Source organism: Corvus moneduloides, chromosome 2, assembly GCF_009650955.1.
Source record: "Corvus moneduloides isolate bCorMon1 chromosome 2, bCorMon1.pri, whole genome shotgun sequence".
Lineage (NCBI taxonomy): Eukaryota > Metazoa > Chordata > Aves > Passeriformes > Corvidae > Corvus > Corvus moneduloides.
Window position 1 is genome coordinate 9,651,706 of NC_045477.1, and position 26,775 is coordinate 9,678,480.

Below are 26,775 nucleotides of genomic sequence, written 5' to 3' on the forward strand. Positions count from 1 at the left end.
AGTACTCTTAAACCCCAGCCACCTAAGTATAAAATTACCAGTTTGATTTGAGATCGAAATTGCCTGTTATTCCATTTATGTTTTACAAACAAGACAAAGCCCAGGCATTCTGCTGTTGTGGCGTATGCATACATTTCAATTTTTAAGTACCCTACCCAACCTATACTGATTGCTGGCTATTAACTCTGTTCCTCCAATCTTACTTGCTAAGAACTTGCAATTTCCTTTTCAAATCTCCTTCCAACCATGACAAGTCAATTGACCTGAGATAAAGAGAAGATTCCAGTGCTACCTGTGGGGTTTTTTTCCCCAGGAAGTGCTTTCTAAACTTGCATTTTCTATTGCTATAGTGTATTCTCTTGAAGGATTTTTCAGGTGTTGCCTATTAAGTACATTTCTTTTGTTATACATGAAAACTGTTCCAGCTGCTGGAACAAAGACATACCCAGAACAAGAGTAGCTATCACTGACTGGCAGTGTCACCTGTAGTCATTAAAGCTGCTCTTAGGATGAAATAAAGCCCGTCAGTTTGGTTTTATTTTCTGGTGTTTGTTTCAAATACTCACCCACACAGTATTCTTTCACCATGTCATCTGGCAGAGCTATCGTGTGTTATCAGCATCTCCTGCCAAAAACAAACAAATGGAAGTGAGTTTTGATGTAGGTGTAGATACACACTTGTTTCAGGTACCCAAATGAGTGCTTGTTTCCAGAGGTGTAAACAACAGAGCTGCCACAGCCCAGCTTAGCCGTGTCCATTGACATCGTATGTGCCTGGCATTGTCCTGAGCAGTGCTCTTGATACCATGGGTGCTTCCTCACACAGGCAAGAGAGAGCCTGAAGCAACATTGTGATGCAGATTTGCACCTTCTTACAGCTGTAGCAGGATCTTGCCAAGTGGATGAATCTGCATTCAGATGTACCTCTTTACAGCTTTGCAGCAACATCTGTATGATCTTGCTAGTGGCTGGGCAGGGAGGGGAGACTGGGACCTGGAATGGACAACCTGCTAAAGGGCAGATGGGAATGAAATGCTAATTGTGAAACTTGACTTAGAATTATTCCATTTCTGTTCATTTATCTCTTTAAAGGCATTTCTATTTCAGTTTGGCAACACGAATAAAAAACCCCTACAAGAGTACAAAAGCTGAAATAAGGATGAATTTGATGGGTTTTAAGTGACAGGTTTCTTTTCTTTTTCTAATTAAGCATCTATATATAAAATGAGCACCTACCTTCATGTGGCAGCAAAATTTTGATTGACTCAGTGGCAGTACATTTCCGTAATACAAGTGTGACTTTCCTCTTTCTAAGCCATGAAATTAGCATATCAGGAAATGTCAAACTATATGTCTTGGTGTTCAATACATACGTAATACCAGTAGACCTTTAACAAATGAAAAAGCTTTGGTGGCTCCACTTCTAAAGCATTTCCAATTGTTTTCATTCTTATAGGTTTGTTGATCTTTGACTCCTTGCAGTTTTAAGAGTTCTGTAAGTGTCAAAGGCTATTAGAAGCATTTCATATTAATGCTTTTCTTTCTGACAAGAGATTTAAAATAAACATTAAGACAGTACTTTTTCTGAATAAGGAGTGATGCTTGACATCTCTTTTTCTGTTCATATCTATATTTTCTTCAAAAAGATGATATCTTCATGAAGCAACCTTATTTTTAATATTTGGAAGCTTTTTTTCTTCTCTACTCATAGATGACAGTATCATCTATGAGACAGAAAAACTGGACTTTTCAGAATGAGCACTAAGAGTGCCAGAGAAACAGAGCTGGAAGCTCCATTCCTGGCTGAGAGTTTGAAGTAAAAGATGTAGCTAAATAGCAGATAAATAAGATCCAAGTTAAGGCATGACTTCCTCAGGAATGCAATAAAAAGAAGATATTATTTTATCCTGGGTAGAGTTAAGGAAATCAATGTGTTTATGTAGGTGAGATAATAAAAATCAGCCTTTTCATATTTTTGGTCCATTGGTAGGGCAAATAAATGCAATTTGGAGAAAAAATTTTGTATGTCTGTCAGGTTACAAACTAGTGAATGGAACAAATAGGAAATGAAAGTTAAGGGTGAGGGCAGAGCCATCTGTGAAGGGGATTATAGAAGCAGAGATTTTATTTGAGCACAGCTCTCCCAGCAGTGCTCAGTTTCAGAGACCTGGTGTAGGCTCTTCAGTGCACAAATGTCTACTGGGTGCACCTGATGGAGAATCATCACCAAACTATTTTTTCTCTCTACTCTTGAGTGTGTTGTCTATAAATAGTTTTCTCAGTGCATTAGGGCTTATGAAAGCAAATGCTTGATCTGGCTAATCCCTCTCCCAATATTACAAACGAAGCTGGAACAGTCTTGCCTGTGAAGCAATCACTTACCTTTAGCTTAATTTATTGATTTGAAAAGCAGTTATCATGAGGACAGAGCAGAACTAGTGTGATTCTGTGCTCATCTAGTTAATTTTTCTCCTGGGATTACTGTGGAATGAGGAATCCCTCCTGTAATATATGTATATATATATATATATATATACACATCTGAAAAGGAGAGCCTCAGCTCAATCCTGTGAATAGCTCTAACTTTTCAGTGCAAACATTGTAAAGCTTAAATGTATTTTTCTAATTTCTTATATGATCCATCTGCACTAGGAGAGGCTGTGTGACACTCCTCTTGGAGCTGAGACTTGGTGGAGAAAGAAGGTGCAAGGCCTTGTCTGTGAGCAAGAGAGAAAGGGAGAGCACCAGGGTGGGGAAGTTCCTGGTTCTGTTTCCAGCTGTTCATGGTGTTTACATGTTTGGCAGTGGTGAAATTCGCAGACCCGCCCGTTGCCTGGAGCAAGGATCTAGGCCAGGGCTCCAGGCATCCTCACCAGGAACAGCCCTGCTCCCAGCCCCACCAGTCTAGCCATCCTTTCTGCATGGCAGCACAGTGTCATTAGGAGGGAGCCACGTGTGTCACCTTGGTGCCAAAAGCTGTGAGTTTGCATTCCCTGGGGCTGAGGAGGAAGTGCAATCAGTGTAGTTTCTGCTGACTGCTGTAATTCTGGGTTCGGTCTTTCCAAATGTATTTTGTCTGGATGCAGTTGGCAGAGTGTCAGTGGCTGCGAGTGCCATTAGCAATGACTTGCTCAGGCACTCGCAGTAATCACAGTGAGTATTGGTTGCTTGTAGGCCTGTGAATTCAGTGTGCCTCCATTCACTTCTCACCCATTTTCCTGCTGTACTCCAGAAGCCTCCCACTACTTTTCAAATGCTGTTTTCAGTGCCTTCCTACCACACACCACACCATGAAATTTTCACCTCGTTCCCTGACCATTTCTTCCATCTCACAACGTGTGCTCACATCCGTCCAGCCTGTCTGGCTCTGTCACCTGATTAGTGATACCTGCTTGTGTGGAGGTAACAATTTGGAAGCTCAGATAAGCAAACCCCCCTGCAGCAGCATGCTGTGAAGTCAAGGCATTCTTCCCTGGGCTTTGCTGTTGCTGGAAATGGCTGGAGTGCTGTGATTTCTGATGGCTGTGGCGGTGTCTGCCTGTGTTAGGTTTGCTCAGAGCCTCCGTCAAGGAGCTGTGTTGCTGCTCTGTCTTCTTTGTGAATCCCAAATACAGCTGCCTCTCTGTAAGATGCTGACTCCAGTAATCTAACCAAGATGGTGGGGCCTTTGAGCATATCTTTAGGCAAAAACTGGCAATAATTACAGACTCTCAGGAGCGCAAAGTGTTCAAAGAGGATTTTTTGGCTCTGCCATCTAGACAGGGTAACCTCCATGTGCTTTTGGATCTATCAATTTGTCTTATATTTTAGCAGCAATGCCTGCATAATTGACTACGCCTCAGTGAAATCAAGATGCAGTCAGAGTGCCTGTAATTATCAGTGCTTTCCCAGTGGGAGAAAATATACATATCTTGCATAAGTTCCAGACCAAGCTGATGTTTGAGCCAGGTTTGGGGGTCAGGATTTCATAGCTGGGTCTGTTCCTGCCCCATGACCACTAGTAGCCCATGCTTCAGAAAGCTTCCTAATTGCTCACATCAAGTCATGGTATAGGTGGTAGAAGAAAAAAGCTATGCATAGTGAACATTAAATTTTAATAGGTAAAATCTTTTACATATACATGAAAAAGGATGCTGGTACCTAAGAAAGAAATCCTTTGTAATTGAATACAAAAAGCAAAGCCTTTGCATTGAAACTTCCATGCAGCAGTGTGATTGCAATTTCCCCCTCTTTCGTATTAACTCTTATCTCTCATTTATCCTGAATCATCCTCATTTGATTTTTAAAAGAAAAAGCTTGAGAAGCCATTTATCTTTCCTTGTTCAAGTTTCTTAGCTTTAAAGATCAAAGTTACAAGATGAATAATGCATACAGGTTTTCATTCCTTTTTTGTGTGGCTGTCTTGTGACATCAGCAGTTTTGAATGACTTACACTCTTATTTTAGATGAGTTGCAACTTAAATTTCCAATTCCCATCTCCTTTCCTGGCCCTTAAATAGTACATCACAAATGCACAGCATTTGTTGCATCTTACACAATGCTATTTTTACATGAGTGAGTGATGAAAATGTTTTTACAAAGTGTGGAAACAAAGCCTTCTGATATTCTGTCATGACAGGAAAACCTCCTTAACAGTACCATCCACAGGAAGGTGTTTCATGTGTTTGCCCCAATCTTTCTCTTAATGAATTGTCGAAGAGAACTGTGTTCGTTTTTCTTGGTGGAGACCAGTCATAGCCTCACTGTGCTTTGGCAAGTCTAAAACTACATAGGTGGATCCCAGCATCACCTTGATCATAAGAAGAAAGAAACAAGGAAGTGGAAGAAAGTGCTATGACTGTCAGTTAAAAAGGAAAAGAGAAAGTGTTGTTAGTATTGGAGGGAACAGTGGAAAGAGCTGAAATTAATTCCCTCTTTAGGAAACGGTCTTTCTTTCCAAAGTTAAATTGCAGGGAAGAATTGCAATGGGGAGATGAATCAATAGAAATGAAACAAAAACTGATTGAATTTGTTGGGGTGTTTTGTGTGGTGTAACAGTCTTAACCCATTACTGCAGCAATGTTCCTGACAGAAACCATACGGTTGCAGTGCCAATACAAATTAATTCAAGATGTTTATCCTTATTTCTTTCTTCTCCATTTCTCTTTGGGTTTTTTTTTAAGCCTCCTCTCTTTTTCATTGATTTATTGATTGCTTAACACCTTCGTTTCCCCAAATTACGTACTTTAGATACACAGCAAAAGAATGCACATTCCTGCAGAAACTGTAATTCTGATGGTAATGTTGTCTCTGCTATGGAGATCTGCATGAGAGATCATGGCCTGGGTGCCCAGCACACAAAGCAATGGGGGTGAGGGGAAGGCAGGCAGCAAGGACTTGCAGTTCAGGGTTTTATTTCATTTTAATTGTTTTTCTTTTTTGGGGCAGATTAAAGGGCAAGCAGCAATTTCCTATAGGCCCCAAGAGGGTTAGAAAGAGAAGTGTATTTTTTCTTCTGATTCCCAGTATGTATTTGCTGCCCCCCAGCAATTTCCTTTCTTCCAAGTCCTTTTTCTTACTCCCTGGGAGGGTTGGCTTCCCACTCTTACCTCTCTTTTTACTTCAGATGCTGATCCCTGCAATGGTGGCTTACTCAAGGATTAAGAGTAGTTTTTTTGCTGATTTATATTTCTTCTGCTCTCAATATAGTTTCCCCGGGTGACACAGCTGGAGCCGCTGTGAGTTAACTTGGCACCCCAAGAGGGAAAAAAATGTAAAAAATTGTGAAAAATAATTTGAAACCACACAGCTGTCCCAGAGGATACTGAGAATGCCTCTAAACCCTGCTGTTTCTTCCCCTTGGTTTTTCCAAAATGTGACATTGTTGTTCTGTGTTCCCACTTAAAGCTCTGTTTCAAGGTCCCTGTTGCTCCTGCTGAAATCTCTCTGCTCTCCAGATTCCACAAATCTTTCAAAATGTGTCTTCTGGATCACCTCTCCCTTCTTTTCTGTGCCATGTGCTTGTGCTGTCTCCTGCCTTATCATGAGGACACCTTTCCCATTTTTCCCCTCAGTTCTGTGTGCATGCCTGCCTCTTCCCCTGCTGTGTCTAAACCACTCAGGTTTCCACATCTGCACAACCACTCTCTGTTAAGACAAAGGGTTCTCAGGGAATCTTCTGCTATACTGCTACTTCCCATGTAACGTTTTTTTTTTTTATTATCATAGGCATACCCAAGCTCTTTTCAGTCGTGCATTACTCTTTGATTATCATTTGTCACATCGTTTTGTGTGTTGTATGTGGGGTTTTTGTCTGAGCCCTAAAGAACTTTACTTTCTACAGAGGACTGCGCTTACTTTGGAAGGTTGTAAAAAATCTGATTAATAGCCTGGGCTAACATGAAGTGGAGGAATATCACACAGGCTTTTATTTTTGTATCCATTTTCCTCTTTCGCTTCTTCCATCCGACTTGGAGTCTGACCATCCTCACTTCATTTTTCAGACTCAGCTCCTTGAAACAAAACTTCTCATCTCTAACACATCCACAAGCACTTTCCAGCCGTGACCACAGCTGCCAAGAGCAAGAGCTCGAATTCTACATGTCGGTGTGGATTGGAAATCCTAACCTATTACAAGATTCTCCCCTGGCAGATTGCATTTCAGGTTTGCCATTTGAAGGGGCGTAGCTGTGCAGATGCTGTCAGGCAGATGTGAGCTCTCGGCTCGCTGTGGCTCGCCCGGCAGCCATATGGCAGCGGTTAATGTGGCGCCGAGCCCGGGCTAATGAGGCCTGCTGCGAGACAGGCTCGAGCGCGCCAGCACCGCACGGGGCTAACGCGGCCACACAGCTCCTGTGGCACCGAGGGGAGAGGGGCTTGACGTCTCCATCCACGTGCCAAACCAAGGCACACGTCGTGAAAATGCCCGTGTGCATGTTCCCTTCTTCTCTGCAGCTCTTACAGTCAACAGTCCCGAATGCTTCTCTGGGGGATGAGGTGCTTTCTCCATTTGCTGTAAGAAAATGGTGAGCAAAAAGCCCATCAGTCTCAAGTGTTTGGGACATGCTCAATGCCCAGCATTGTTCTAATGTGGTTTAAATGGCTCATTATTAACCCTGAATCTTCTGTGCTGGATAGGGTAAACCATGCATAGGTTGACGCTTGATGTGATTATGTCTTCCCAGCAGACATCTCCAAAGAATAATGTTGGTCTCTGGAATTAGGGGAAAGGGAAGGAGCCTCATGACACAGGGCAAAAGGTGGCCCAACATCTAACATCTGTGGGCTGAGGAGAACACCACGGTCTGTAGGCTTGTGCTGGCTATCACAGGGACTAGATTTTGTGTTTAGGACCAAACTGACCTCCTCTGTTCCCAAGGGCATGCCTGGTAGTAGTGCAATCCACTATGTGAGGTTATCAGATTTATAGAGTGTGCTCACGCTAAACAAAAGTACTGGAATTAAAACTCATCATAATTCAGTGTTAGATTAAAAGGCTCCTATGGTCGTTCATTTGCTGGCATTTTAAACCAAGTAACTGCTGATCATATTTGACCCTAGAGCTGGAAGGGTATCTGTTCCTTCTGGTTTTTCTCGCAACTTTCAAAAATGTTCTTTTGCATCAGTGATGTCCTTTGCTCCAGCTATATTTCTCTTCTCACCACTTAAGAAGTTCAGCATTAGACATGCATAACTATGGTTTCGCAGTATTGTTTCACCCAGCAGCAGTGAAAAACACTCCTTTAACCTGAATTAAGTGTCTTTTTCTACGGTCAGCTTTGTTTTAGACCGATTCCTACTTTCAATTGTGAAAGCAAAGGAAAGAAGAATGGGGCTCTTTTGCAGATACTCTGTGGACTTAAAAGAATTTGAAAACTTCTCATTGAGTCAAAATTCTCTATGGATTTCTTTTGTCCCTACTCATGAACTGATGACCTAGATAGTAAAAGAAAATAAATGCCTGGAGCAAATAGAGTATGTGTAAGATATCTGAGTTTTGGGACATTCACAGACCTAGATATTAGACTATCAGGATTTTCTTGTTAAAATGGCTTATTGAGAGTTTTGAACCTCTGGGACCATCTGAAATTATAGAAATGGTGTCTGGGAAGCTTCTCCCTAAAAAATAATAAAAAGCCAGGTGGTTGTTATCTCAGACTAGATTACTTGAGCTATCCAGGGTGTGTAGGACTTTATGATTTGGATGGTTAGGAGCAAAGGTGATTTATTATGCTGAGAAAGTAAATTCTTTGTTTTGTTTGGCTGACAATCTCGTTGTTGGGGGTTTTTTGGATGAATAAGAAAGATGAAAAAAAGGATGTGGGAGGGAAATTATTTCTTCATTCATTTTATTCTGCTAATGAAAAAGAAACATTTTTGTTTGGTTAGTTTTTTTAAGCAGTCAGGAGAGGAGCCTTTGCTTATATTACAGACAATAAAGATGAAGACTGGGCTTAGAAAGCTAATTCTTCTCTTCCCCTCCCTTCATCAGCTGCAGGGAAATCTTACATGTAGACTGTGGACATCTTCCTCTAAGTTAAAAATCCCCTGGGAAACACTGTTCTCTCCAGCCCCTTAATGACTGCTGTGTCATCTCTGATTCCTCCTCAGGAGCAAAAACAATGAGTGGCAAAGCAATACTGAAAAAAATAGGCTTTCAGAGGTTTTTAGGAGTCTGACACACCTAACATTAGGACTCACAGTGGAAGTGGGCAACCTGTGTACAGGCAGAAAAAGTGTTCGGAGTAGATTCCACTGCACATGGGACTTAGGATCCCTACAGATCAAATGTGCAGAACAGCACTACAAATTTCCTGTCTTCCAAGGTTCTTTCCTGCAGACTCCTGGACCTGTCAGCCTTTATTTTTACTGTATTGAGGTTTATTTTATACTCTTATACAGAGATATTTCCATTGGTAAAGCATGAAAGACCGTCTAATAAGCAGATATCCTGCAGAAATCAATGTATTATTTGTGGCAAGTCTGTACAGTGAAGTGAAGCAACCCAGCTCCTCACTGTGTTCACTCTTTTCCAAACACTGAAACCCTCTCCATTTTGGGGGATGGGAGAGAGAAAAAAAAAAAAGGTACATTTTTTTTCTTGACAGTCTCTAGTGGACCTTATAAGTTTGATTGTACTTGGCATTTTTGATATTCCTAGCTGCTTGCACACCACAGCAGCCACATGTTGTCACTTAAAATCTAAATATCGGATAACTGCTAACTGAGACTTTATTGTGTATCATGCTTATTTTAGGAATTACTTTTGTAAAGTAAAAATGACACTAACGCTAAAAGCATGTTTAATAAAGCCTCAACAATCTGTGTGCTGAGTTTGCACATATTATGTTCTCATAATCAAAAGAAAAATGTAGAATAAAAATAATAGAGAAGAACAGTGCCCGTTTTTGGAGCCTTGAACAGCTGTAAGTGATTAGAGCTTCTTGTTTGGTTTGCTTTGATTTTTTGGTCTACTTTTTGAAAGTTCTGTCAACTTCACTTTTGCTTATTTCACTTTGTTTGGATAGTTTTGCCTTACTGAGTTTCCTGTGATGCTTCTGGTTATATGAAAAGTCTAGTCCAAATCACAGCACTTCAAAAATAATAATTTTTCATTTCTTGGGTTTCCTCAACCCAACAGAGTACTTCTCTCTCTCCAGGTAATAATATACTCACAATTACTTACTGCCAAGTTCAGATATTCACCACGTGCAGTAGTGGGGGATTCACACACATATTGCAGGGTCTTATTCCAGACTCCTGTGTAATATTATGCAGGGCCAAGTCTGCCTGCTTGAGGTTGTCCTCCTTAAAAGGGAAAGGGGAAAAAAAAAGCTGCTTTTTCTCTTTATCTAGCTATAGGATAATTCTTGCTAATACTCATGTTGTACTGAGCAATTAATTGATTTTTTTTTTTTTCCTTCTGAAAAATCATTATCTAACAAGAATCTATTTGGCACATGGAGATTGTTGAAGATTGTTGCTTTGTTTAACATGGAAGTGTGGGTGGTTAGTTAAACTTGGATATATTTATACTCATCTTGATTTTTTCTAACTCAGCAGCTTTGCTTTTGCCTCTGCTGCTGTTGTCAATTGTCTGCTTGCCTCTGCTCAGCCTCCTGGTTCTGGCTGCACAGGGAAGAATAAATAACGCAGAGAGAAGAAGGCCAAAAGTGAATAAGTTTAAGAGTAAATAAACCCCACAAATTTGGCAGGGGAGGAAATAATGCTGTTAAAAAAGTAAAGCATGAGCAAGTGAAAAGCTTTCCTGGTGTATATCTCAAAATATTTCTACTGCTACATGGAATATATTGAATTTTGAAACTAGCCATAGAGATAACTATGCTTAAGTAATTTGCCTTCCCTCACAAAATAAGAAATTTGGTTCCTTGAACAAAAGGATGATGAATCAAGATCTCTTAACTGTAAGTTTGGGGGAGTTTTGCATCACTGTTTTCCAGAGTGTCTATGCCATTCAGAATGTAAAGTTTTTGAAAGTGAAAGATGTTGACATGATGGTTTGGGGTTCACTCCAGCATGCCTCACATTTCAAACTCTGCACATCTTGCTCTCCCCATTCATATGAAATCATTTGTCTCTTAGGACTTCTTTGAACTCTGGCGTTCAGTTTGAGCATTTCTCTTGGAGTAAGACCTAATGAAAATCAAGAAGGAAAAAAAAAAAAAATTGCTCGTTCCGGATAAAGTGTTACCGCAGAAGCTGCAGGTACCTGATTGAAGCAATTTCATGGTGCATAGCAGGTATTCCAGAAATGAGTGTTTGTGCTCTCTGGCAGACCTGTACACTGGATAGAATCACAGAAGACCTGTTTTTGCCATGAGACTATACAGTCATTGCAACAAGATTTCTAGCAGTGCACTGCAGAACATTTTCCTACGGAGAAAATTATTGTGCAGTAAGTGAAAGGTTGCCTGGAGGTAGAGAGTCTGCAAGCTAAGCAGAGCAGATTGCTGGGCTGCTGCAATTTTCCTGTGTGATTTTGGACAAACCTTGAAGTTGTTCAGTTCTTCTTATTCAGCATTTCATGAGTTGTGGACCTGAATTATTTCATACATGTAAAGCAGCCTGACACTTGCAACAAAGCTGTGTTGTGCCACCTTGCAAAGTGTTATTGCATCCTAAATCATAAATAGGCTCTCTAGACACAACAGTAGCATCATATCCTCACTTTCATATTCAGGCCATGCTCCACTCCAGGTGTTTGTGATTGTGTAATACTTGCAGGATCTAGCCCAGCTACAAATACTTGGAGGTCTTCTGTGATCATAAAGAAAACATCTCTATCATTCAAGCTATATGCTGAGGTGTTGGAGTGGTTTTGAGATTATTGTCCCTTGTATTCAAGGATCTCAAGGGTTTGTAATAATTTAGGAATGTCTACAGAGCAGGTACTTTGCATGATTATAACTCCTGGGAAATTTGCATGGTTAGCATATTTCACTGGAATACTCTTTGCACACATCCTGAACTCTCAGGGTGGAATTCTGGCATTACTGAAATCAGTGGGAGTTTTACCACTGTCTTTCCTGAGACTAATACTTTCCAAGAAAATACACAGTATCATTTATAGTGAGAGAGAAGCCTCTTTTTGAAGTGCTAAAGGAATCTACGTTCTTCTCTTTTTTGTTGCTAATGTTGTTACTGCTTCACTTGTTTTTATTGACTTGTTTGTTGTTAAAGGACTTTACTTAAGGTATTCCAGCTGGAGTTTTGTGGACATAGTGCATATTGATTCTCAATTTTTGTTCTAGTGAGACTGTCTGCTGAGAAAATTCCCATGTCTTGCCAGTATCTTTTGCATTGTCATTCTTGAATATTAGAAATTACGCAACTGGCGGTGACTATTGTTGCTCTGCTTTTGCCATGGATAATCCAAGGCTTTGGTGTTGTAAGAGGTCATCTGTTGTATCTGTTATTCTTGAAATTGATAAAGGTAGGTAGTTGTAATGGGTTTTTCAGCAGGAGGTGAAATTTTAAATTTAGCAATCTGAACCTTTTTAAGTAGGACATGGGGAAATAACTTCTAAAATAGGCAAAATTAAGAGTAGCTGGATCAACCAGAATAAATTAAATGGCAAACCTGCTCTAATAATTATTTTCAGTTCAAAAAGAGGCGTAATCTTTATAACTCTTCTCTTTTAGGATCTCATCTGGTAGCGAGCTGTGTTCTCCCTGCTTTAACCATCTCAACAAAGACCATTTTTTCTACTGCTGTGAACAGCAAGTTCAAGAAAAAGGCAGTTCTTGCTCTTTGTAGCATGTACGTTTCTCAGACGGCAGTGTCAGTTTTACTGTGCTGCCCTGTCAATGAGTCTCAAATTCACCTTGAAGGATCCCCCCCAGGGATGCCAGCTGAACCTTTGACCCTTCTCTTCTGACTGTCACCAAGGTTAACACATCATTACAGCTTGTGATGTTAGGGATACTTGTGCATTTGGAGCCTTTATCAACCTACACTCTTTCACACAACTTAAACACCCATCTCAGTCCCTCATTGCTTTCTCATAGGAATATGTCTTGTTGATTTTTGAGAGAGAATTGTATTTCTTCCTAATTTTGTGTTAAAATAGATGTGAAATTTTAAAACTTCCAGCTTTAGCTCTGCTTTTCCTTAATTATCAAAACAGCAACCGTATGACTACAAATAAAAATAAAAAGGTGAAGAAGCATTTTCTATTTAAATTTGAAAATGGGCATGTTCATACCTACTGCACAGTGCAAAAAAGTGTGTGGTGCCAGACAAAATAACAGCATTAAGTATTGGTTCTGTGGAATAAGTTCTAGTTACTGACAGGTTAAGGACCTTTTATTTGGAATTTTCTTACCAAGGTATCACACTGGCTAATAAACTGATTTTAATTAAAACAGGATTGGTTTTCCTAATCCAGAAAATGGTATCTACAAATACTTGTCTGTGGCACTGATAACTAGCCAAGGGAGCTCTTTCATAAGAGAAGCCTGTTGACACAGATTTTCCAAGTTGTATTACAATACTGTTTTAATATATTCTATGCTAACAGTTGGACTCACTGATCTTGAAGATCTTTTCCAACCTTAACAATTTTATGATTCTTAATGTGCTCATGTGCTCTTAGCAGAGTTCATTTTTTTTTTTCTGAGATTGTCCTCTGATAAAACACGTAGGCCGTTTGATTGGCCAGACCTACTTCTGGATGCTGTTAATGGCCATCAGTTTTGTGTTCATGAAACAATGAAACCAAGAGACGCCAAAATCAATTAATTCTCTCTCTGAGCATTGTTTCAAAGGACTTCCACAAATTCTCATTGGAGAATTGATAGTACTAGTGTTGACAAGTTTTATAAGGTAAAGATGATGTATTTATTCAGGTGCTGTGGAAAATGCAAAGGGATTTTTTGTTTCTGCTCATAGAGGAGATTACTCTTAACCCCAAGCAGCCCACAGTCTAATAGTTTTTGCCTTTGTATTCTTTGCATCTTACTTGCTACAAAATGCAGTCTTGAAAATAAGTCTACAAACATTGTACCTAGGTACCAGTCTGCAGCATTCAAATTATTTACAAAGTTGTCTCTGTCCACTTTACATTCAGCTGGGAGAGCTGAGATGATACTGGCACAGGGTTGTATCCTATTCTGTCCTCTCTATTAACACTTTGAACACAGTCTTTTAGGTAAAAAGCCTTAAAAAACACTCCTTTCAATTAGATTTATGTAATTTTCCTTCTCTTAGACTTGTCTGAAAACTTTGAATAGTGTAACGATTATGCTAACTCCAGTTAGGTGTGATCCAAAGGTTTTTCCCTTGGGAAGTGTTGGAAGAGTAGTTGACAGTTCCACGAAAGAGATTTCTGAAAAGGCAAAGTATTGTTTTTTCAGCCACATGATTGTACAGAAAAAGAAACACTTGAAGCTACTCTGATATCTGTGTGCCTACCTGACTAACTTAGTATATGAAATTCCTTTCCAGTGGAATCCTGTGTGTATACCTTCTTTCTTCCAAGTCCACACTTAATGAGCTTCTGTTCTTTTGCTCCTCAAGGAAGTGTGCATCTCGTTAAATCCCTCTTTCTGCTTTGGTTTTTGCCTCCTCTCATGCCTCAGGGACAGAGTTGCTGCTTGGGCTGCAAGTATGTCAGGCCCAGTCCTCTGCCTCAAGGTGAATTTCTTTTAAGCATTTGTTGAAAAGTTCATAAACTAATCATAAACTAAAGGATCATAAAGTAATACCTTTGTGGTAAATTTCCAGGCAATCTCACTATGAAATTAGTTTGCACAGTGAGCCAAGATCCAAATCTAACACATTATTAAAGGCTCTAAATACAGCAAATATTTTAATATTCCATGCATAGAATGGCCTGCATATCAGATTGTTCTTGGCATGCATGTTTGAAAGTGCCAGTAATAATATCTGTAATACAGCATTTATGCATTAGTTCTGCCAGATCTCAAACAAAATTTTGAATCTAGTAGGATTGTCCAGAATTCCTGTTTTCAGAAACTTTCAGAATATTTAAGCATTCTTCTGAAATACAGTAAAAATATTCATGATATATTCTACTAAACATTGTTTGCCAAACTTTAGATCTGGGAAAACATGCAGTATTTCATTGCAATCCACTGAAAGTGAATCTCATCAAAGGACAAAACTATTTAAGATTTTATGGCACTTCGGTCAAATGTGCAATAACACATGGAACTACTTGAAAGGAGAAGAGAATCATCAGAACACTTCTTTTACCCTCTTCATCAAACGTTCTCTGAAATTATTATTTTCTGGTTATGATTAACTTCCATTTTCAGTAGAACTTGGCTTTCTTTTGTCTTCCAAAGTCATCAGTATGGCTGTCTTAGAAAAAGTCTGATTGAAACTCATGAAGGATAGTCACTAATAGTGCAATGCAATATACTATGCCTACTTGATTATTTCTTAGATTAGCTGAATATTTCTTAGATCAGATCTTTTCCTTTTAATTCTGAATGTTTATTCAAAGTTGAAAACCATATTGTGAGTCTTCCATTAAAAATTAATTGGCAAGAGTAGCAAATATCAATTATTTATCTTTTCTAGATATAAATAAATGAAAACAGTGGATCTGTATCCTCTAAGATAAACAAGGGTGATCTTTATTGTCAACAAACTTTTCTCTAAGCTTATACCTTGGTGCAGACATCAGGGTATTGATGTGACATACTGTAATTGCAATAGGGGTCGATCCTGTTAGTACTTGTGTTGGAAAAGGAGACAAGAAGACTAAGGAAGTTTATTGATAAGGTCTTTTGTTTGCATGGATGTTATCAAGACAGTCCTTTAGAAACTGTCTTCCTTGCCTGTTCACATGGGTCAACTTTCCCTGGCACTCTTTAGTGTGGTTTTTTGCATCATTTTTCTTACAACACAAAGAAATGCTGCTCTAAAATATTTTCCCTGTAAATATTTGTACATATTTGGGACACTGATTGGAGTCAGAGAGTGTCTCAGGAGTGGTGAGTTCAGACTTTCTGCGGAGGGCAGCTCCCAGTTGTCCCATTTGTAAATGGTCTCCATGGGTCACAGTGGCACTCAGTGCATTGCATGCCAAGGGCTACAGGCAGCATGTTTTTGGTGATCAACATTCAGGACCAGGTTTGGAAAGTGGAATTGCAAATTCAACTACCTGGACATATCAGTTTGTCCATCTGACAGGCAGAAATGCTGTCTACCCCACACCTTCTGCAGCAGCCATGGACTCCTAAATTTTGCCATCTTCTTTTGAAAAATTCAGCCAGAATGTGATGTAGATGAGTCTTTTAAGTGCAAAAGTATAACTTTTTTTTTTTTTTTTTTTCTGTTTGTCATGCTAAGTAGCTGGTAAAGAAGCAGTAATGTCTTTAAAAGTTAAGTGTTTACTTCAGTCTCAATATTTGTGTTTGTATGTTTTGGAAGCATAGTGTGGGCTCTTTCTGTGTTTTTGGGGGAAGAAAGTATACTGTGGGAGTGCATATTGCAGATTTTAACTTCCTGTCACTGTCATAAAAAAGGTAATTTGTACCAAGTGAACTGAAATCTGATCAAGTAACACTTTTAGTTTTCTGTAAAGATTGCTTCTTATTCATGATGTTCTTTTTACGCTGCTCACACAGAAGACATCAAAGCTTCTCATTTATGTTAGGATAGTACTAATTCTAAAAAAGGCACGCACATAGACACAAGATAAAACAGGAAAATAAAGTGCAGAGTAATTTAAATTTCTCTGCCATTTTTACAAGCCTGTTCCAATAATAGCAAACATCAGCAAACAGGAGACTGATTTCCATACAGAACCTGCCTGGCTAGATTGTAGTTCACTTTACTTTGCAAATACAAATGTGAAAAGTCAAGCAGCTAGTATTTTCAGTGTCCAGAACACTTTCTCCCCCCCTTCCAGCCACATTTCTGTCTCAGCCTTTTCCATTGGTGCAGTTTACAATACCCTTTTAACAACAACAAGAACTGTGCCAGGAGTTTAAACCCACTGTGGCATCTGAGAAGAATAGCCAGGAACTGCTGCAAAGGAAGCAATTATCCCAGCAGGGCTCCAAAGCCCCCCTGAATAGCTCAGGCAGCCCCCAGCCGCGAGCAGACAAGGCAAGGCAAGAGGCTTTGCTTTTCAGGCTTCAGTCTCTTCATTCTCGGCTTTTTCATAAGGTAACCACTTCCATTTATGCACTGAGCAGTAAGGGTTTGCAGCTCCAAAGGCAAGGGCTGAGTGAGAAGAGCCTGACTGGATGGCAGCCTGTTCCTGCTGCCACTGGAGCGTGTTCCTCAGTGTCCAGCCCGGCAGCAGCCCACGAACAGCAGCGCTCACGGGGTATCACAGTCCAAGGACAGCAGCGAGAAGCGCGCGAGCATCAGGGAGCGCTGCTCCCAGTGCAGATAGAGAATGGGAACAGTGTGTGCTTTGTTCTGCTTGACTGCAACCTGTGCTGCCTTATTTTATGAGTCAGAGAAACTCCGAGTAGCTCCTGGCTTCGCTGTGTGTTGCTGAAGATCAGCCTGTGTTGTAAAGTCTGTGGCAACAGAGGGCTGAATGTTTGCGAGCAGACCAAGAGCGGCAGGTCATTCCCTGCCTGTGGAGTCTCTCTGGAGGATCTGAAGTTGAGCATAAAAATAATGGTTCTGGGCTGCTCTGTGAGCTGGGGAAATTGGGGGATTTGCTCTTTGCTTCTCTGTGCATACATTCTCCTCCTTGTTCTTTGTAAGTTTAAATTTTAGCATCTTCCAAGCAGAGAGGCCTTTCTGTATCACTAATGTCTAGCCCAGGGGTTTTTCAGTGCTCCTTCAATAGAAATGAAAGTTACACTCAAGATTTGCTTGTGGTTGCCTATGACTGCAGGTTTTCACCTCAGTCCTGTAACACGAGGCTTGTGTGCAGACCACAAAAAACACAAGGAAATCTGTGATTTATGATTTGCATGTGCTGCAGTCACGAGAGCTGTAGTGAACGGTGATGGAAGAGTGAAATGTGGCAGATTAATATATGACTTTTGTGTTTAACTGTTCATGAAAAATCAGCATTGTGGTGCATATGCTCCTCTTTTTGACAGTGCTCCACAAATGATGGGAAAGGTTTAATGTTTTCACAACTTTGTGTGTCCAGCATTTACTATAAAAGAGTTCTACTAAGCTTAGGCTCAGTCAGAGATAAATGCAATAGAAACTTAACGTGAGTTAACCCTGTTATCTAATATGCTCCTTTTGAAGTGTGGTCTCATTTCCATGGCACGTCATCTTGGTCAAAAGACAGAGAATCACTAGGTTTTTAGTTATGTTAGAAAACATTTTATATTTTTTTCAAGGTTAGTTTTGCAAAATACTAGTTTATTTGTAGTGTTTAGTTGGCAGGGCCAAAACGTCTTTGTAAGTTAACTTGATTATAAAGTTTTGAAAGAAAATATTTTGAATGAGAAGTCAAGTCTGTCTCAAAATTTAAAACTGTTAAAATACAAACTTGGACATGTATAAAAGAATCCACTGCATTTTAGTCACCTGTGACTAATTTTATTTGCTTAGTTTGGTTCTCAGTTCATGTTCTCTGCCATAAAGAGCTCAGGTTTAGCCCCAGAGGAACTCAGAAAATCCTTCTTCCCTTGGGAAGCTGCTGTGCCAGCTCCAGGGAGGAAAGCTTTCACAGGCAATTTAGTGCAGGAAGTGCAGCGGTCACGGGAAGGATCCGGGAGCCTGAGATTTGCATCCCTTGAGTGAGGAGCCAGCAGTGGGCAGCCAGGCTGAGAGGGGATGTGCCTTCTCTTCGAGACAAGTGGGAGTCTGAGCCAAAGCTGCTGCATCTCAGAAGGTCACTGAGTGAATGAAGCCACAGCTGAAAATAATGACCTGCTGCACAGACCAGCCAGGAAAAAAATGTGAATAATTCATTTCTATTCCCTCCTCTCAAACTGTGAGGATGTTGTTGTTGCTTCACAATTGTACTTGTAAGTCTAGGAGAACCTTGGTTTTGCATCTTGAAGGACTTTCATTTTCTTGTGGGAGCTCACGGTTAAAGAAGACCTATGAACTTCTGCTTCAAATCTCTTGATAACTTGAGTCCTGTCAGAAAAGTTCCCTTCAGAAAACCCTGCATAAGGACCCTGAAAAATCCCATATTTTAGCACAGTGGCTGTGAGAGATCTCTGAGAAATGTCTTTCATCAGATTACAAGTCTTGGTGAAGTTTCACCTACCCGTCCTTCTAAAGTTTGAAATTGAAAGTTAGGGTTCTGCTGTTGAAGACTCACGCTCTGCACAGCTGCTCTTTTCTTAGGGGAAAGTAGGAAATTTCCTATTGATGAAATACACCCCACGATATACAGTTGTCTTAAATCCATCCATGTTTTCACCCTGCCAACATTAGCTCCAGACTCAGAAAAGTAAGGCAATATTGTCAATATCTGCAATGACAGTCAGGAAATGAAATCCCCTTGGAATCAGCAGCAGAATCTGGACCCCCTTGGAAAGTCATGGTGGTTGTACTCTCCTCACTCCACCCCTGGTGCTGTCTGCAGGGTTTAGGTGTGATCTGCCACATGCAGAGTCAGGTCTGGTCATGTAGGTGGGCCCTTGGCTTCATCCTTGGTGACTTTAACACAGCCCCTCAGAGTGACCTTAGTCTGTCTTTTACAGTGTGGGCGCTCTCAGTGGGAAACAGGCTGCTAAATTCCCCTGGAGATTTGGGTTATGTTGTTTCTTTTATGGTTACCAGGTAGGATTTTTAAATATGTTTTTAAATTTGTGGATTGTTAGTATTATTATTATGTTAGTATTATTCCTTATTGCATTTGTGATTCTTTAGGTAACGTAATTAAAAACTGAGAGATTTTGTATGGCAAATTAACCCTGGCTAGTCTGAGATTTTATCCTTGGAAGTGTGTGAATAGCACAGTAGTGGGGATGCTTAAAAGAAAATTCATGTGTAACTGATACTTCAAATCATCTGACTTGCTTAAGGGGAGAGAAATGAAGACATACCAGACATGGAGTTCAGTTCAAGTTCACTTTTATTTCTGATTTCAATCACTGATTGTAGTGAAAGCTACATATGCAGCAGTGCATCCAGGGGAGATTTATGCATGGGGTTAAATTTACAGTTTTACAGAAATTTCACAGTTGTCATTGTAAACACATCATTCCCATGCTGGGCCTTTGGATGTTGCAGAAAGATTGCTAGTTCCAGATATAATTTAAGTGACCCGTAGAATGTTCCTATGTGTTGACCATTAGTTAAGTTTAGTGTGTTTTCTGTACTTAGTAAATAACGATGTAAAAAACACTTTATGAAGCCTTTGCTTCTTTTTTGTCTTTTTTTTGTGATCCTTGTAGAACAGATTCAAGACCATGAAGATAATTGTAACATGCTTTTGTCGTAAGATTTTAATCTTGGTTTATAATAAGAAAGGAAGTATTGCATAGAAAATGTTTTGTACTGTAGCTATGAAAGCATTTCAGGGAAGTATTTTACTGGTTCAAATATTGTCATATAAACATAGCTGTCTGTTCAGAAATGAGTTTTGACTAATGTGAGCCAATACGGATTACTAGGAATTAAATCTTCCTTTGTGATTAACAAAAGCCAAATGTTTGTAGAAAGTTAATTTGGAATTGTTACAGTTTTAAACTTCTGAAAATTGCATATGCTGAGGCATGGATTTTTCTTTTCTGAATTTCATTTATGACATTCTGCATGTATCTTGGCCGTTTCTACAGTTTCAATGGGTGAAGTATCAAATACATATGGTAATTCTGATATTTGGTGACTTGTGATTAATGCCAAGGGCTGAATAACTCTCAGCTGCCTCTGAATTCACCAAGCAATTCAGGACACAGATAACCCTTATGCCTTTGTAGATATCCATCTTCTTGTAGTTACAGCCATTAATAATGAGGCCAGAAAAGTGAGAAAAGGAGTCTTATGAGCGGACTTGAATCTGATTCTGCCTCTGATGTATCCTAGCTGGATTGGCAGGGGTGCCAGAGGCAGCAGCTTGAATCTATTGTCATTTTATCTCCCTTAAGTACTTTCTTTTTACGTAAAGCCACCTTCCTATGCATTTTGCACCTTCCTTTAGGCTACCTTCAGGCCTGTCTGTATTGCAAAGCTGTTTTGTTGGTCTGTATGGTGGGGGGAACAATTGGCTTGCACTTTGTCATGACAGATTTACAGCACAGGAAGACCACTTGAAAGAATGTTTCAGACTACTTTCAAATAGAATTTTTCATGTGTTTGATCTGGAGGAGGCAGCATGTACCTTCCTGGGGTCCCAGAGAATGGAACAGAAAGCAGGACAGACTCCTCTGTCTGAACTTTGAAGTTAAACAAGAACAAACTTTAATCATTGTCGAAGACCTGCTCCAAACACATTTTGATGTCTAGTGTCTGATATTTAAGCATGCTATAATAGGTAGGGAAGAATACATGGGATTCACAAGGCTTGGAACAAGATATGAATTTTTAAATAGAAATTTGAGATAGATAGTCATTTGTACTCTTTTTTGTTTAACTTTGTTCAAACTGCAAAGCTGCCTTCTATTGCTGACGTTCCATGCCTCAGAGCCTCTGTCGCAGTGGTGAGTTGTCATATGGATATTTTGGGATGCTAGACCCAGACAGAGGGAAATGAACAAACTCTCTTGTTTCTTAACTAAGAAATAAAAGCTGGATATACCAGCTGGTGACACTATTAATTGCAATTGCCTGAACTCACCTCGTACTTCGACTGTTATATTGTTATTTGTAATTAAATGGTACACTTTTAAAGCAGCAAGTTAATATCACATGCCCACCACTTTCAATTTAAAGAAAATGAGTTGTTGTGTATGCTGTACTCTAGAAGACTGAAATATATGAAATTTGTGATATCACATATGCAGAAACCCTGGCTATACAACCAAAAGTCAGTATTTCATTCTGCAGTCTAAATTTGATTTTCCTATGAATTTGTTTGCTTTAGAATTATTTTGCAACAGAGCAGATTTCATTTATTAAATAGAATTAAACTAGGAACTGAAAGAAAGTTTAAAAAAAATGTCATTCACATTTATATTTGGACTTCCCAAGCATTTCTCTTATGGCTTCATTCTGTCTCATATTTCATACCACATTTCTGTGAAAAGCAAATGAATCACCCACATATATAAAAATATTTCATAACACAAACAGATGGGCATGGATTTATACATACAGAAATTTACACACATATACACAACGCACATAGGTATATAAAATACGGTCTTAGAATAAGAATATATGTGTGTACAGCTATACTGAATTCTTGGTGGTATGTTGTAGAACCCTTGGGTAAGTTTTTATGGATTTGATTTATTGGCTGAGTTGATTCATGATTTGTATATGATTTTTTGCTGCTGGGTGGCCATAATTTACAATTCTGGACCTAGTTAACTCTGTGGGTGCCTAGAGTTTTCTGTATGAACATCTCCAACTATTGTTTAAAGAAATAAATGAAGTGGACTTGCTTGAATGAACAATTTACTGATGAGGAGCAAAATATGGTCAGGCAGGCAGGTCATAGAAAACAGCTTTCAATAAGTCTTTGTAAGTCACCATACCATCATATATTTTGTTTGCATACATACAATAATCCATACATGTTACAGGCAGCTGAAGATCATCTGTGAAATGCTGATCACAATCTTTTTCTCTTATTAGAATTCAGTGCTATTCTTGTATTATCCTACTTGCAAAGCCCTGATAGATTTGCTGGTAGGCGCAGAACAAAATCCTGAAGAGGCATGAAAAGTCAAAAAGTGCCTTGTCTTCATTTTGGTATAAATGAAACATGACACTTAGTTTCAGAATTAGACTTTAAGCTCTGGCAGTTAGCAAAGCCATTCTTTTCCCACGACACAACCATATCTACTAGAGTGGTGGAACAAAACTGTTTTCTGTATCTTGCTTACTAGGAAGAAAGGACTTCTCTTGGTATTCAGCATCGTCACAACTCTTCAAGAGGTTTGGGGTATAATGGTACACTGCCTGTCACTTTTGCAAACCATTATATCATTTGCTGCTATAAAGTCCAGCTGGTGTATTCTGGAGCAGGGGTAAAAATGTGAGAAGAGCCAGAGCACTCAAATTAAAATGCTTTCATTAACTGTTAAGTATACACAGACTATGAATAGTTCTAATTTGCAAGATTTCATATATTGTCTCCAAAGGTGATTTGACTGCTTACATCTCTAAATACTGGATGTGAAGTGGACTTACTGGGTATGAACTTAGTAAGACAAACTCAGCAGAGTTTCTTTATGTGTTCCTACCAAATTTCACATGGATGTCTTTCATTGTGTACTTTTTTTACTTAAAGCCATTGGTCTACAGTCCATGGGTATTTCTGGGATTGCCTATTGAGAAGAAATATTGCACATAGACAGCATAAGTTTTTCACAGCTGCATAGTTTTCATTTGCAGTTTTCATTTGCAATGTCATGTTAATAAACTGAAGGTACTGACGAGTCTTATTGAAATGGTGAGTACCTAATTGTTTAAAATGCAATGAAGAATTTTGGTAGTTACCCACCTGGGGATGTTCACTTCCTTGTAGCCATCTGTGACTGCTCCAGTTGCAGACATGTGTAATTCCATATCTAGTGGTAGCACATTTTATTGTAGCTGTGTAATTCATCAGAATTCCACGTGGAATAGCCATCATTGTAGCTAAAGTTCTAAACCCTTCTCATGTTTTAAGAAAACCAACCAAGCAAACAAAAGAAACCCCTTTGTAAATGCATTCAGAATTCTATCTTGTACGCACAGCTTCCTTCAGCATGCATGTCACATCTTAGGAAGTCTGCCTCAACATCCATGAGGGAATGTTTCCTCTGTGTCTCCTTTATCTAAATCTCAAATAACTTGCAAGAAAAGAAGCTTTCAATGACTTTTTAGTTTTTCTATGTTTCTGCTTTAATGCTTCTCTCCATCTATGCTTTGAAGAGAGTCTTGTAGCGATTCTTGCAAGAAATTCCTAGGATTGTTCCTGCTTAAGGTTACAATTTGTGCAAGATACGCAGTTGTGTCGTATTGTGGTGGATTTGAATGGGATTTTCTAAAGTGATAAAATAACAGAGGAGCACAAATGCTACTGGATGTCTTTAGGATTTAGGCTCTGAAGACATGCACGAACATCACTGATTTCAGTTTACATGGGTTTTTAAGTTGGCAAATTCTTGTGATACATAAATACATTTCTTTGTTATAGCCAGTGTGGTCAGTATTTATACACATAAAACGTATATATTTCTGCATATGTATCTGGATATACAACAATCCCAAAATGCAAGTGGAAGTCATTCAAAAATTGTGGGATTTTTAAATCCTTTGCATACATTATTTGGAAAATAAATTGCTTTATGTGATTTAGGGAGATGTAAAACAGCAATATAGATAGACTTCTAGTTATATTTTGCATTCCCTTTTCCTGCTTACCAGTTCAGGCAGTCAGCAATCTTAAAATGCACATAGATTCTTGAAAAATGTGTGTTTGCAGGTCACCTTTATTTTTTCATTCCTCATGCCTCAAATCTCCATTGAAATTTCAGCATTACCAGCTTTCTGAATGATAAAGGACGTATATCTTGTGCTCTCAAGCAATGAGTGCCAAAGGCAACAGAATGAAATTTGTATGCAACACTATCTATGTTCCACGTGTGTGTCCATTTATCTCAATAACTGACTGTCATCTTTGTGCCTGTACATCCTACAATGACAATCAGAGCCCAACGCTGCTCAAGATGTCAAATTTCCAGGGACAGATTTCTAGCTGCAGGCAACTCAAGCTAAATACCTCATATTGAGAACACTCTCCTCCTTGTCACTGACCACATTAGACCCTTTCCTGTAGCTTCATATGTGGCTTTTATTTATTGTCCACTTCCGCTCCTGCCTTGAACAGCAGTGGTTTTCATAAGTGATTTGGCCCATAAGCATATGTGCACTTCAAAATGTAGTTTATGTAATTAAGAAACTTTCTTTGTATGTCAAAGTAAACATGGTACTTACTCAGCTGCCTACGCAAATTTTGCTGCATTTGGTGAACTGAAACTTGTTCGACCATTTGGTCAATAAAACAGGAGAATAAATCCTTTTAAAGGAAGATAAGATACTTTCATAAGCATTTAATGTATATTTTTATATAACGTAATAAGATTCAGAATCACAAAGGTAAGTGTGTTTTGTGATTTGGGGATCATTGGAATTCCATTATCTCCCAAAAGTTGAATTCAAAATTAAGAGCAGAATGTTATTCATTTCCCTGTAAGAATTTAATTGCTTCCGCTCATCTGCTTATCAGCCTTAAAAGTTACTTATTTAAAGGTGAGAAGAACTAAAGAATAAATAATTTCCTTCACTTCCTTTAGAAATGAAAACCAAAACAAACACAAAATGCATGAATAATAATGAGCACGACAGCAGCAGGATAGCGTGCACATATTTCTTGTCAAGAAAAAGTAATTGCAGCACTTGACGTAAAAATGAGATTTATGTCTCGTGCTAATTTTACTCTCCACCTGATTGTATCAGTACATGGGAAGGAGTTGTAGTCCTTCTGGCTAACAGGCATTAAACAGACTGGTGAACAGCCAGCATTACATTACACAGAATGAAGAAAAAACTAACAAGGGTCCAAATCTCAGAGATTTTAAAATACTGATGTGGAACTAAAACACGAGGTTTTTGCATAAGAGAAGGAAATTAAGCCAAAATTAATTTTTTTCCACTTTTTTATGTGATATGGAGAATTACTGATGGCTTGTTCTGTTTCATTATCTGTAACAAAATATTTTTCAAGTTGTTATTATTATTAAATTGATAATTCATATTAAAGTGTTTTTGTTATCCTTGACTTGTCCTAGATCAGAGGAGGAAAGCTTATGATCACATACACAAGAAAGAATGACGCTGGCAAATACGTTTGTGTTGGAACAAATATGGTGGGAGAACGTGAAAGCGAAGTTGCAGAGCTCACTGTTTTAGGTAAGAACTCCTTTAAAATGCAAATGTTGGTGAAATTGTCCAACTTTTGTTTTTCCTAGTGAGCTTTTTTTTTAAGAGATCATTCTTATCTGTTTCCTTTTCTGTGTTGAAAATGTTTTTCTCGTGGTTGTGTTCTAGCAAATTAAGAGGAAGTTAATGGCTCTGCAGCCCAGCTGGGACAATTTTCCTATCAGAAGATGCTTTTGTACTTAATTCTCAAACTGAAAATAATTCCAGTGTCCATGGCTGGATCACTGTTCAGAGTTTCATGTGAAGCAGGGGTTTCCTTAATGAAACAAGCTTTTACACCATCTTAAAATTGTTCAAACTGAGTATCCAGGAAGAAAGTAGTGCGTAACCCTTTAGAAACTGAGGAAGACTTTCTGATCCCCTGTACTGTTTTATTTTGGTTTTGTATAAACACTTTTGAAGCTCTAGGGGAGGGAGTTTATTGTCAAATAGACTTTCAGAACTTTCAAGCAAAATCTAAACTTGAAAGTCATGAGTAAAGTCCTGCAGCACCAGGCTCCTAATTAACTGTACCAGTTAATAGCTCATCACGAGTCTGCTGCCAGCCAAGGAATCATGGGCTGGACCGTTTGGTAATTTAGGCTGAAAAAACACCACTCCTGCTAAACACCTGTAAGAGGGATGCATTGCAGGCAGAGCTCTGTCTGGCTTTTTCCTCATCTCTTGTTCCTTTCAGACATATTTCAGATTTTCAGCCTGGGGAGACTAGTGAGGTTTTGTTTTCAAATGGGGCAGTAAAGCTTTGAATGTCTTACTAGTCTATGTCTAGAAATCTTTAATATGCCTTATTCTTTCAACTCAGACTTGGATATGCGTGAAAAAGCACGAGAAATATGCTGACTTCATATATTAAAATTTTTCTACATTAATCTTCTATTTATGAAGTTTGGTTATTTAGAAGTTGAACTTTTGCTTTTAGGTCTCTGCTTTAGATCAGAGGGAGGATTGCGTGCCAGAAACTGTAATATTAGAAAGTTTCAAAGTGATCCTTGCTAAGCTTTCCTTGTATGTACCAAATAATTGTGTGACAAAGATAGATCCTTAAATCAGTGCTGATTTCCCTTATCCGTTTCTGCATTTGAATAAGAGTGTTATGAATGGGCAGACAAAAACTCCTGGAAGTCCATTACTCTTCCTTTAGGAAACTGATCTGGAGAACAATGCACCTCTTGTGGGTTTTGCAGTTGCGCGGCAGTCCTGGGCTTACCAGATCAGTCCTTTTTCTCTTGCATAGTTAAGTTAAATATTCTTCCCCAAACTGCTCCTAC

The 26,775-nt window shown here is 39.1% G+C and overlaps 1 protein-coding gene across 8 annotated transcripts in view; it reads left to right on the forward strand.

Moving 5' to 3' along the window:
• Nucleotides 1-26,775, forward strand: part of ROBO1 (roundabout guidance receptor 1) — a 701,856-nt gene that overhangs the window by 591,238 nt on the left and 83,843 nt on the right. For all 8 annotated transcript variants that reach the window (XM_032096989.1, XM_032097028.1, XM_032097020.1 and 5 more), the window contains one exon: nt 25,357-25,477. In XM_032096989.1, the coding sequence (XP_031952880.1) occupies nt 25,357-25,477 (121 nt within the window). The remainder of the gene's footprint in view (nt 1-25,356; nt 25,478-26,775) is intronic.